The sequence below is a fragment of the Scyliorhinus torazame genome, chromosome 1 (genome assembly GCF_047496885.1).
Source record: "Scyliorhinus torazame isolate Kashiwa2021f chromosome 1, sScyTor2.1, whole genome shotgun sequence".
NCBI classification, from domain to species: domain Eukaryota; kingdom Metazoa; phylum Chordata; class Chondrichthyes; order Carcharhiniformes; family Scyliorhinidae; genus Scyliorhinus; species Scyliorhinus torazame.
In genome coordinates, this window is record NC_092707.1 from 165,022,917 (window position 1) to 165,036,647 (window position 13,731).

At 42.0% G+C, this 13,731-nt stretch overlaps 1 protein-coding gene across 1 annotated transcript; it reads left to right on the plus strand.

Annotated features, from left to right (window-relative positions):
• The first annotated feature begins 2,972 nt into the window (after positions 1-2,972).
• Positions 2,973-13,467, plus strand: rsrp1 (arginine/serine-rich protein 1). Its single transcript, XM_072501102.1, has 6 exons — positions 2,973-3,049; positions 4,409-4,461; positions 6,057-6,932; positions 8,115-8,263; positions 12,222-12,317; positions 12,968-13,467. The coding sequence occupies exons 1-6, from the start codon at positions 2,982-2,984 to the stop codon at positions 13,115-13,117; spliced, it is 1,392 nt and encodes a 463-aa protein (XP_072357203.1). The 5' UTR covers positions 2,973-2,981; the 3' UTR covers positions 13,118-13,467.
• Positions 13,468-13,731: the final 264 nt, after the last annotated feature.

The following is a 13,731-nucleotide window of genomic DNA, read 5'->3' on the forward strand; positions in this document are numbered from 1 at the left end:
CCTCATAGCTTATGCCCTCCATACCAGGCAACATTCTGGTAAATCTCTTCTGCACCCTCTCTAAAGCCTCCACATCCTTCTGGTAGTGTGGCGACCAGAATTGAACACTATACTCCAAGTGTGGCCTAACTAAGGTTCTATACAGCTGCAACATGACTTGCCAATTCTTATACTCAATGCCCCGGCCAATGAAGGCAAGCATGCCGTATGCCTTCTTGACTACCTTCTCCACCTGTGTTGCCCCTTTCAATGACCTGTGTACCTGTACTCCTAGATCTCTTTGACTTTCAATACTCTTGAGGGTTCTACCATTCACTGTATATTCCCTACCTGCATTAGCCCTGCAACAGGTTATTTACATACACAAGAGTTATCTCAACATGCAAACACAATATTATGAGTTAAACTACACCTATCAGCTACAATAACCTATACTTAACTTCAGGGTGACCGGCACTGTGCAAATGGATAAAGGCCTTTATCTGGATTTGACTTGGCTGGTTCAAAGAAAGTGGCTCTGTCTCTGCTGGGCTCATCTGTCAGGTAGTGATTGTTGGTCTTGAACTTAACTGGCTGTTCCTGCTGCAATTGGGTGGCACAGGCCGGATCCAAGAGAGACAGAACACATGGCTGTGCTCTCTTTTATCCTCCTGGGATTTTGCGCTCTTTGGGGTGGTCCTTAACCTTGGACCCAATAGTTCGACAGGGCTCTGATCACTCTCTTTGATGTCGGCCAATAAAGTGGCGGGTGCCTAGGTAGCTGGGTGGGTCCTTAGCAGTCATTGACCTTAGCAGTTGTGCTTTCTGAGTAAGGGGAGTGGCGCCGATCAGTCTGTGACCGAACCGGTTGCTTGATTGGAGTTCTATTGTCCTGGGAAAATGGGCCATTAAAATGTAAAGTGCGGGGGTTTCGGTCAGATCCAGTTACCTGTGTTTTAGATACACATAGGCTGTGTATCGATCTGAGTCCTGGGTTGGCCATAATTCCCATGATCCTTTACAGGTGGCCACCTTAGATGGCTACACTGAACTTTAAACATGGATTCTGGGGACAGACTTTCACTTACTTCATGGTTCCTGACACTGTCTTAATGACTATTTCTGGAGTCCAATAGGGCAAAGTGGGTGTGGCATCAAGTAATGATTGCTCTTGTGTTACCTATCACATATCGTTTTATCAGCTAATTTTATATTACCTAATGTAAAGTAGCTTTTTGTGATTGCGTAAGGATTTGACTCCATATTAAGGAAGTAATATAATTGTTTCGTGACATTTAGGAGCTGTCATGTGGGAGTACCCTTTAAGAAATGGGTGTTTAAGAAATATACCTTTAAGAAATGGAGCTTCTCATGTTACTGCAGTGATGTCAGAGTGTGGGTGGAGCTGAGCTCTACTTTTGCTTTTTTGGTTTCAGTTTGAGAAAGAGCGTAGGTGTGTCTGTGTTTTTCAGTGAGCTGAATCTGAAGTTAAAAGTGAGCTGCACTGCTGTGATATCTGCCATCCAAAGACTATCTATGGATCATTTGGTGAATTCAGAAGAATTATAAATGTTTTCAGTCTTGAATGTAAACCCTAATGTGCTCCTGATTGAAGGTTTGTTAAGTCTTTTGGATGTTAAAAGGACAGCATACAGGTTACTTAGTGTTGTATTCTTTGGGGGGGTGTATTTAATTTACTGATTGCTAAGATATTCACTGTTTGTTTTAAAAAGGTTAACTTGAGTTCATAGAATTAACATTGTTTTGTTTTAAAAAAACACTGATCCATTTTCTGCTATACCATACTTGTAGAGTGAGCCCTGTTCCCGATACCACGATCTATTACAAGTTGTGGGTAAGGTGAACTCCATGATACACTTTGGGATTCTCTAAACCCTGACCCATAACAGGAGCCCAGTAAGGTAAATGCTGATCCTGCAGAAGGGATGAGGGTATTTTGGGGGGGAGTGGGGGGGGGGGGGGGGGGGGGAGGGAGGGAGAGATGGGTGATCATCGTGTTTTGAAAGGCAGAGGGACAGCACCGAGAACTAATAAGAGCAGTTAGAAACTCCTCAGATTTTAGAATGTAAAATTCAAATAAAGTTATGAAAACGTAAATTGGGTAATAATATTTATTTCCAAAAGATGCTGTTGACTAATTATTATCAACAGAAAATGTTGGCAGCTCAGGCAAAGTGTTTAAGATAAAGAATTCACAGCCAATACATTAACTGGTCCATTCTCTCCCCCAATGATGCTGACTGACCTCCTCAGTTGTTGCAGCATTTTCTGTTAAAAAATTTTAATCTCAGATTTCTAGAAAAGCTCATGGTGGCACTGCTGCCTCACAGTGCCAGGGGCCCGGTTCAATTCTAGCCTTGGGTCATTGTATGTGTGGAGTTTGCACTTTCTCCTCGTGTTTGCAAGGGTTTCCTCCTTCCTTCCATAGTCCAAAGACATGCAGGTTAGGTGGATTGGCTATACTAAATTGCCCCTTAGTGTCCAGGGATGTGTAGGGTGGATTATAGAGTTGCGGGTGGACGGGTGACTGCACATGTGTAGTGTGTTCATTCAAAGGGTGATGGGTCGGTGCAAACTTGATGGGCCGAATGGCCTCCTCCTGCATCTGAGGGATTCTACCAGCGGCTTTTGTTCCCTCTGCTATTTATTTGTTGATTCAGTCAGGAGTCTTCCACCACCAGGTTAAAGTCCAACAGGTTTATTTCGAATATTTGTTGATTGATAGAAGCTTGGACCAATGGGGCGTCGAGTTGGCCACAGCGGGCGAGTCCGCGCTGTGACTGACAGCCATATTGACCAGTAAGAAGAGGCGCAGCTTCTGTAGGCGGTGTTCTACAAGCCAATAGAGCGGGCGGCGTCCAATTAAACCAATAAGAATAGGGGTTTTGTACAAGAGCCAATGAAAGCGACGTGAAGGCGGGCTTTGCCAGGCGGCCAGGTTATAAAAGGAGCGCGTCGATTTCGCCGCTTCCAGTGACAAGATGGTGATAACTGACGGTAGAGGTAGTACTACAGACTCGCTGAAGAATCAAGTTAGTGATTGTAATCGGTGAGTTTTGTCGAACACGAAGGACGCCGGCCGCTAAGACTGTTTGAAATTGAAAATGCTTTTTTTTGGAGGAGAGGGGGATCTGATTTTATCAAATAATTTAAAACCTGGGTTATGACGCACTATTGACCAACTGACAAGAGGGCGATTGCGATTGTTTGGGTTGGGATCCAGGGTTCGGGGATCCGGGGTTCGGGGCGGGATCCAGGGTTCGGGTCCAGGGTTCGGGTTGGGATCCAGGGTTCGGGGCGGGGATCCGGGGTTCGGGGCGGGGATCCGGGGTTCGGGGCGGGGATCCGGGGTTCGGGGCGGGGATCCGGGGTTCGGGGCGGGGATCCAGGGTTCGGGGCGGGAATCCAGGGTTCGGGGCGGGGATCCAGGGTTCGGGTTGTCGGGCGAGAAAGTGGGTCTGGATCAGTGGGTTGGGTTGTCGGCGGAGATCGGGTTAGTGGGTCGGGTTGTCAGGATAGAGAATGGGGTCAATGTCAAGGTGCACGTACGTGCCGGTTAAAAGTTTTCTTTAGACTATCATAATGAAAACAAGTTGCTAAAACATAAAAGTGCAATGAGTTTAACTTGTTGCGTAGAGTGTTGAAATGACATGGTCGGCAACAGTAGTAATTTTCACTGTTAAGATTAGTTCTGCATGATAAGGATGTTTATATTGCTAAGAGCCGAGCTGCTGACTCATCACTGATTAGCAGCTCCTTCTCGGGTCCCTCCCTCTGACCAATTCTCGAGAATTTTCTAGAAAGTGACTCACTCACTGGCGATGATGATGAAGCTGAATTACATGCCTTTGCTTCCTTTTGGTTTATGTTTAATAAAATAACTGATTGCATGAAAGCTGCACTTTGTAGTTATTAAATCATAGCTGTAATCAAAAATGAATGAAAGGAGACCTGAAGGGTAATCACACACTCGGTCAGATCGGAGAAGCGAGTGGTTTGGGGAATGTGGAGCTTAAATGGTTGAAGGCAAAAGGAGGATGAGGTGCACCATGTGTACAGAGCAGGAGGAATGTGTTGGTGAGGAATGAGTAGAGTATGATAAAGAAGCAATGGTGTGAGGCCATAATGGATTTTAAATTGAAGGTAACTTTTAATTTGGATGTTTTCATAGATCTGGATCTAATGTAGGCCAATTAGTACAATAGTAATATGTGAGCAACACTTGGTTCAGTTTGATGGGAGTGGTGTCATTTTAATTTAACTGAAGTTTATGGAGGCTGTTGGATGTCTTGTGTTGAAACCTTTTCATTCTTGTTCTTCTAATTGCTATAAATGTAATGCAACTACTTACAGTTCTGAACTAAACTGCCCAAGCTTCCCTGACAAAAATGTGTTTTTGTGTTAACAGACTAAATTCAGTTGGTTTCTCCCAGGAAACGATGCGAGAGATGCCCAGCTACGGTAAGTTTAAATTTTCATTTTTTCAGTTTTATTTGGGAATCTGGTTCCACCATTCCATGATGCTGATGCTTGGTTTTTGGACTTCAGTGCATTATTTTACATGGTCAGAGATCTGTAATGCTTAGTGGTCTTCTGGTGGTACGAGTTTTTAGTGTAAGTATTTCTAAAAGAGTCACAGAGCCATTCGGGTATCCCTTTGGAACTGCAAGGCGATACAAGGAACTTTCCATTTTTTTAAATGCTTCTAATAGATAACATGTGACTTATAACTTTTGTGCTATTTATCCAATCATTTAGAGAATGCTCTAAAAGTACTGCACTTTCAAAATAACACTTGTGCGACTAATCTTCCTTGATGCACGCATAGCAGAAGTAATAATACTGGTCAGTGCTAAAATGCCTTGTGTTTCTTGTCATCGGTATTCAGACCTGTGACCCTGTGAATAGTCATAGAATCCTGACAGTGCAGAAGGAGGCCATTTGGCCCATCGAGTCTGCACTGATCCCTGAAAGAGCACCATTACCTAGGCCCACTCTCCCACTCTATCCCCATAACTCTACCTAAGCTTTGGACACAAAGGGGCAATGTAGCTTGGCCATCTTTGGACTCTGGAAGGAAACCGGAGCACCTGGACACAAAGGGGCAATGTAACTTGGCCATCTTTGGACTCTGGAAGGAAACCGGAGCACTTGGAAGGAACCCATGCAAACATGGGAGAATGTGCAAGCTCAACAGACAGTCACCCAAGGTTGGGATTGAATCAGAGTCCCTGCGCTGTAAGTTTGCAGTGTTGTACTTTAGCAGCTTATACTATTAAAACATGCAGCACCTATTGAAGTGCATTTACTAGCCCTATTAAGATCAACAACAGGCACGAAGAATCCAGGCAAAATGGGACTTTCTTGATCCAAAATGTTCGTTGGTGACTGACTCGGGGTGACTTGTACCATAGGAATTGGAGATGGATAAACAGGGTGACTTGTGCTATATGAACAATGTAAAGTTCCCTTAATTCATTATAAGTTGAAACTATTCCATTAAAGGAATTGTTTCATTGTTGAAGGAATTTTCTCTCATTGCTTGCAGATGAGGGGTGAGTTAAGTGGATAGACAGGAGAAACTGAAGCTGAGATTGTTCTCCTTGGCACAGAAAGTTAAGTGGAGATTTATTAAATGTGCTGGAAATTGGGAGTTTTGGTGGTGCAAATAAAGTGAAACTGTTTCCTGTGGCAGTTGAGTCACATACCAAGGGCACAATGAGTTGTCTAAAATACACTACTTGGAAAGGATGATGGAAGCAGATTCTGCAGCAAATTTTAGAAGGAAATTGTATGTGTGTATGTATATATGCAGTACTTGAAAATAAAACATGTGCAAGATTATGGGAAAAGAGTCAGGAAATAGAACCGATCGAAAACTCCTTCAAGGAGGCAGTTAGTATAAACCACTGAATGCAACTTTCTGTAAAATAGCAACAGTTGAAATTCAGTTATTGCTAGATTTAGATTCTTGTGTAATTCTGTATGTTTTCAATATGACCAACAACTGGAGGTTTGTGTTCACTGCCATGTGAATGTAATTATTGATCTTTTAGGGGAAACAAATTTGCAACAAGGATCCGATAATGTTCTGAAATCAGATTCCGAAATGGAGCAGATGTCTGAGAAAGATATTGAAGTGGAATGGGGAATGGATGGATATGCACAGGAACAAAAGACTGAAAATATAGCTACCGTTGTGAATAAATTAAGACTTTGTTCTCCTTGTCAGAAGACTGAAAAGAATGTGAGAACATCACGTTCCAGAACAGTTGACAACAAGAAGTCTAAAATCGCCCGATCGAGCTCAGTGTCATCTTCAGGCAGTTCCCGGTCAGGCTCGGTATCATCTTCAAGTACCTTTCAATTAGGTTCAGTATCCTCTTCGGATAGTTCTCGATCAAGTTCATGTTCTTCAAGCAGCTCACGGTCAAGTTCAACATCTTCAGGTCCCTCCCGATCATGTTCAGTGTCCTCTTCAGGCAGCTCTCGATCATGTTCAGTGTCCTCTTCAGGCAGCTCCGGTTCAGTGTCTTCAGAGCGGTATGGTTCAAGTTCAGATGAAATCTCTTTAACTTCAAGAGGCAGATGTGCTTCACTGAAGAGGCGATATGGAAGGCCCAGGCAAGCCAATTCAAGGTCCAGATCTAGAAGCTGGTCACGATCTTGTTACCGAAGATCTAGATGTCGAATGCCTCATCAGCCACCGTGTAGATACAGGCCCAGATCCAGGTGCTACATACCCTCTTCTAGATCATACCAAAGGTCCAGATCTAGCTTGAGGTACAGAAGGTCCTGCTCAAGATCACGGTCTAGATCTCCATCCAGATTTCAACGAAGTTACTATGGCTTTGCGTGCAGAACCCGAGCCCCATCACACAGAAGTAGTCGGAGCAGATCGAGGGGCAGATCTATTCACTTAACACAAAAAGGTAAGATTGATTAAGAACAAAGTATTTTCTTAAAATTTGAGACACCAATAGGAGTAGGCTATTCGGCCCTTCAAGCCTGCTTCGCCATTCAGTATGATCATGCAAATTGAGGCGAGCCTATGAGTTTGTTACATTTTGTCTTTTTAGAGCATGTTTCATAGAATCATAGAATTTACAGTGCAGAAGGAGGCCATTCGGCCCATCGAGTCTGCACCGGCTCTTGGAAAGAGCACCCTACCCAAGGTCCACACCTCCACCCTATCCCCATAACCCAGTAACCCCACCCAACACTAAGGGCAATTTTGGACACTTAAGGGCAATTTATCATGACCAATCCACCTGACCTGCACATCTTTGGACTGTGGGAGGAAACCGGAGCACCCAGAGGAAACCCACGCACACACGGGGAGGATGTGCAGACTCCGCACAGACAGTGACCCAAGCTGGAATCGAACCTGGAACCCTGGAGCTGTGAAGCATTTGTGCTATCCACAATGCTACCGTGCTGCCCTAAAGTTTCCCTCGAGTAAAAGGTCCAGCCTGTACGTATTGTACCATCACATACCACAAAGTCTCCTTTGACTTTCAGTGTTGAGAAGAAATGCACTGGTCATGTGTTATTTCCAGAGCGCGATCGATTGAACGGCCACGCTGCACCCGAAAAGCAATTTGAGTGGCGCAACGTGGTCAATGGAAACTGGGAGACTATGCTCGTGGGATCTAATCGCTCTCGAGATCAAATGTGATTTTGCACGTTGTTACATTGTAGATCCTATCTTTTGTGATTAGGACCATGTTTTGGCAACTACTCTCTCTATATTATGCAGTTTTCCAAGTACTGGGATCTATCCCTTTCGCCTCGGGTGAGCGCCGTTCAATACTGGTCTCCACAAACGGGGACTAGATGGAGTGGCACTTGTGGGGGTCTCTTGGGGGATTGGAGGCCCCCAGATGCATGCCCTAGGTGCTAGCCTGGCACTGCCAAGGTACCAGGTTGGTGTTTCTATGCATAGTTGCGATCGGACCAGAGCTGCCCTGCATGGGTGCTTGTTTTTTGAAATTGGATCTCTTTGTGAAGTGGTTGTAATACTTCCCATCAGCACTTTATACTCATAATCCAAGTTTTTAAAAAGTTTAAGAGTTGCAACCTGAAATTGAGTAAACTCATTTTGTCTTCCCCAGAGAAAAAGAAGTTGCTTGAAATTGCAACGGAAAATGCTGATAAATTATTGGGAAAGGGCAAAATGCATTTGCCTCCCAGTCCTCTCAAAAATGAGAAACCGTTTGAAGCTAAAACTAACAGTGATGCAGTGAAAGAATTGACCAGAAAGGTGGGTAATGAGCTCTGTATACTGTAATGAAATGTGTTCCAACTGCATGTCTAAATATTGAAGAAGATCATCTCTATCTTGACTTTTCCAACACATTCTGACTTGCACAATGAGCTCTGTGATCTTTATTATAGTGGTTACTGTCAGTTTACTCACTCACTTGCAAACTGGTGTTCCTGCAGTGAGGTAGAATGAATTCCGTTTCCAGCTCAACCACTGTTGCATTGGTTCAACATCTAAATTACTCCATCAAAGAATTTGTTTCCAGTTGCACAACTGGGCAAGATAGTAACAGCAGAAACTATTCCATGCTGATTTATACTGTAAGAAAAGAGACTGTTGTGCTTTTTGCAACCTCAATCCCAAAGTGCTTTGTAGCAAATTAGTATTTTTTGATGTGTACTTTGCTGTTTGTAATATCAGAAATTGTAATGTATAGTAATTTCGCTCTACTGTAGCTTGTCAACATGTCATTCAAACACTTCCCATAAACTAAAATTGGTTTGTGTGACTTGATTTATTTCTGTTTTATAGAAGCCTTGAAATGGACTGCACTTCTTGAAGATATGAGGTGGTATCTTTGTATCTGCGTATGTGCAGTGTTTGGGGGCAGTTTGGCCAATGTACGATTTTAAAGAAATTATTGGCTTTCTAAATCTCCATAGGTGGGATTCTTTCACCCCCTAGCCATGTGTTTCCCAGTGGCGGGAGGTGACACGTCTTTGGCTGCTGGTGGGATTCGTTGCTCCCACCGCGGCCACTGTCACTGAGAATTCCATTGGAGCCACTCCACGCTGCTGTGAAACTCGCAGGCGGTGGTGTGCTGCCGGCTGGACCAGAGAATCCTACTGCCAGTGAATGGCTGGAAAGCTCCGGTCCATCTTATAAAAGAAACTGGGGCATTGTATATCTATCCAAATATTAAGTAGGAATGCTCTAAGATCTTTGGTGAAATGTCACCATTGCAAATACATAGTTTACCACTCAGGTCACTCACTCGGTCACAGGACCAATGTGGCTCTGCTCCCGGGCAATCCTGCAGTTGCCAGCCCACCATAAAATGTGGAAGGATTAACCAACCAACATAATCCACTTTTATTGCCCTCTCTTTGGTTTGTTATTTGGGTCCAGAGGTTCTGTGATCGTTGTCCAGATAACTACTTCTCGAAATATGGTCAAAATGGAGAGTTAAGATGGATGATGGAAGCTAGGTCTTCACCTTGCCACTCAGACGACAAGGCAGTACAGTATGTTGGTTCTTTTGATATACTGCATTGACTTGTGAAGGAAACTTGTCATGATGCATCTTTCCTCTGGCCCTGATGAGGACAGTAGTGACAAGTGGATCATTTCTCCACAGCCAATATACCATACAGGACTATCATACTGTAATTGTCCGAAATGTAAGTAATTACAGAGAATATAAAGCTCAAAAGTGATTCTGCCCAATTTGTCTGCTGGTGTTTATGCTCCATGAGGCTTCTCCTATTCCATTTATCTTGTGTCTGTCTTTCAGCATATCCTTCTATTCCCTTTTCTGTAATGCACTTGTACATTTTCAAAACCAGTGTGCCTTAATCACTGATAGGAAGTTCCATATTGCAGCCACTCAAGAGATTACTCCTTTTTTCTATTGAATTTAATAAGTCTTGTATTTATGGCTTTAATTTTGGATTCTTAGAAGCATTCTCTCAATCTACTCTATACAATCCATTCATAATTATAATTTTAAAAAATCCTCTTATCAGGTCACTTCTAAGTCTTCTGGTGGGATGAGGTAAAGAAATGTCATCCATTGCTCACCTGTATCCCTAGATCCCTTTGCTTTTCTACCCTGTTCAGTTTCTTATTTCCTATTTATCTTGCCCAAATACATAATCTTGCACTTATCAGTTCTTTTGCCACTTAATTGCCCTGTCTAATGTATTCATCCATGTTCGTTATATCCTACAGTTTGGTATCATCTGAAATTTATAGTTATTTGTTCCTAAATCGTTCAGTTTTGCATAAGTGGTCCAGCCCTAGTACTGTGGAACATCACTTTTTCCCCCTCACTGTCCCCTAATCTGAATAATACCCTTCTCTCCTACTCTTTCTATTTTTTAAACCAGTTTTCTATTCATCCATCTATTTGTCCTGTGATTCCACATGCCCTGATGTTTGTTATGAGCCAAACCCTGCGGTACCTTATCAAACTAAAAAGGTATGCCCCATAAGTGTTGTGGATTCCATAAATATGGAAATCAATAAAGCAGTACTATTTATAAAAAAATACTTTGCAGTATATTTGCATTGGATGCAGAAGTAATTTGGACAGTATAATGTGCATTAATAATGTTGCTGTCAACTGGTCAAGCCACCCAAATCACTTATAGCCTGCCAAATTCTTCTTCTAGAGTTGGGAATTCAAATTTAAAATGTGGGCTTTGTTGGAGCTATGTTCAAACAAAGCACAGTCTGTCTAAGTTGAGTAGGATTTGCCTATCTTTGTTCTAAGCAGGTCTGTCCTCACAATTTGGCATTGGATTGACTATTTAATTTTTGCATTCTGTAATGGTATTTAAAGCGGAAAATTGAGTGCTCTTTTGAGGTTGAGGTGTGATGCTATATTGAAGGTAGTATGGAGGGAACCTCATTTGAATGTGCCAATATTGCACTTAACTTTGGGAGTGCTGGTCTGATACTGGGTCCAAAAGCACACTTGACACTCAAAGCAGAGGAAATCAAAACAAAATAACTGTTCCATGCTTTGCTAGAATTCAACACTTGACAGAGTTTAGTTCACAATCCATTGCCTATGGTTTGAAACCGAGTTCCTCGTACAAATTACTTGTGTACTTAATAATAATAATAATCACTTATTGTCACAAGTAGGCTTCAATGAAGTACTGTGAAAAGCCCCGAGTCGCCACATTCTGGCACCTATTCAGGGAGACCGGTGCGGGAATTGAACCTGCGCTGCTGGCCTTTTTCTGCATTACAAGCCAACTGTTTAGCCCACTGTGCTAAACCACCCCCTTGGATCAGTTCTTGATCCTTGCTGTCCGAGTTTCAATTTCTTAGTTAATGTAAAAGTTCTTATTTCTTTCACTTGCTCTTCCTGTTGAGGCATGAAGTCGCCAAAGTCCCGGAGGACCATAGGCTGCTCTTTTTTTTGAGAAAGAGGAAAAAAACTGACTGACAGTGATGTTTTAACTCCTAGTCACCGCCCCTCAGGTGAGGGGTATGAATCACCTTAGTTGAGGCATAAGGTTTGACTAGATGCTGCTTTTGGATTCAGTACTGGCCTTGCTTTACAGCTTTGTTCTAGGATTTTCTTGTCCTCATAACTTATTCACTGTGTTCCAGGAAGTTTTGAATATCAGATCTTTGCCGAAGAAGAGACCAACAGTTTTTTGAAGATAAGTTTATTGGCTTTTATAGCCTAGAATATACCTTATCAACACAGCTGTGTACAGTTCTATATTTGTAGTAGCAATTAATGTTACTGAACTACTCAAGCATTTTAACTCTGAAGTTGAAATTATCATTGGAATAGATAACTTGTTCAGTGGTAATTCATATTGATTTGACCCATTGATTACATTGAAGTAATTGGTGTCCGTTAAGCGTTGATCAGTGGATCGGATGTTCTAGAATTTTAACATTCCAAGTCTCATTCTTGTTTCCTTGGGTCAGCATGCTAAAATAAGGTTTGATGCATTCAAAACTGTTAATCGTATTGGTGCAAATTCACAGAAATGGTATGGTGCCAAGCCACAAGGAACAATAGGAACTCTACTGCAGATTCTACCACATCAGGTAGAACCAATAGTGACATTTATTACTCAAAAGCCAGTGTTGTAATGTTGGGTCTACAAGTGCTTCATCCTGAAGAGATTGTCTGATTGTGGGTAACAGTTTACAATGCATCGGTCACTTTAAGATTAACCTGTAGATTTTCTGTATTTTTATGCAGGAATACAAAGACGCTGAAGAGGATGAACCAATTCCGAAATTACCAAGTGCCACTGTAAGGATGGACACAAATCACTGGATAGCTTTCAGTGTTAAAGTAAGTAAAATACATAAACAAAACATTGCATTCTTCGAGAGAGAGAGAAAAAAAGTTAACGTTTCGAGTCCATATGACTCTTCAGAGCTAAAGAGAAGAAATGTGATGGATTTTATATTATAGAAGAAGGGGTGGAATGAAATGGGTCAGTGGTAGGTGTTTGCTAGGAGACATTGCAAAGGGATGTTTAGGCCACAAGACCGTGTTAATGGCTGTTTTAGGACTGTGTAGAAGGTGCTGGCAAAGGTAAAATAGCAGCATGTATGATTAGGAGAACAAATGTCAGTGCCCAGTGAAGGCAAACTAAAGAACAAGTGACAGATGGCCCTGTGGCAGAGGAGGATGCAGTTATGTTGGGGCAAAAATTATTTTCGATTTATTTTAAAAAAGGAATCTGAGTCCAGAAGGCTGTCATGTGCTTAATTAGAAGATTAGGTTTTGTTCCTCTCGTTTGCATGCAGGCAAACATGCACCGCTTGTTACTAGGGTGCAAAATGTAATACTGTATAACTCTCTGAAATGCCAACCTATGATCCAATTCTGCTTGGTATTGACCTAGAATGATAGTAATGTACTTATGGATTTAAATTATTACTCTGTTATGGTTGCTTTGGCAGCTGCTATCTATTTAATTGACTTTTTTGTTGCAGAATACAGTGGCAAAACCATTGAATCAAAAAACTGCAAACACCTCTGCTGCTAAAGAGTCTCCTGAACACAAGCGGAAAGGGAGCCCTTATGGACAGTGGGTACTGGTTCATAATAACCACAAGAATGCTGATAAAACAAAAGCTTGTTGAGGACCTTTTAAATGATAAGTGTTTATATTTTTGTATATGGGATCAATTATTCTGGCACCCGACAAGCTAGGCAGAATATTGTGATAGCACTCTAGTTTCCGAAATGTGAGGCACTAACTTTTAGCTTGATCCTAATTGGACTAAACTGCATGTGTGGTGCATCATGTGCTAACAAATATTTAGGCTGTGAATATTTCATGCCCAATGTAATGTAATACTTTTGAAATATGTTGCCAATTTGCAGGTAAGGCGCTGACTATTACCCAAGATTTCAGGTGGGACTTTATTCTTGTTTTGTAAATGTGAACTTTGATTATCCAGAATTCAATAAAGGTGATTTGTGAATTTTATTTGTTTTGATGGCGTGTAACTTTCAACAAAATAAAGGCTTATAGGAAAATAGCAGTGTGGTTTGAGACATTTCCATTTATACTGCTCTTTAATTTTGGAAAAATGAGTTTTGGGTTATTGCTCAAGTCCTTGTGCTGAATTTTGGATCACTACTGAGTGAGCTGTGCTTCTGCTCTGGAGGTTTCCAATCTTTTATTTTGCACAAACCCATCATATCATGTACAGTATCATTAAACATGTGTAGTGTGATCTTTTGTCCAAAA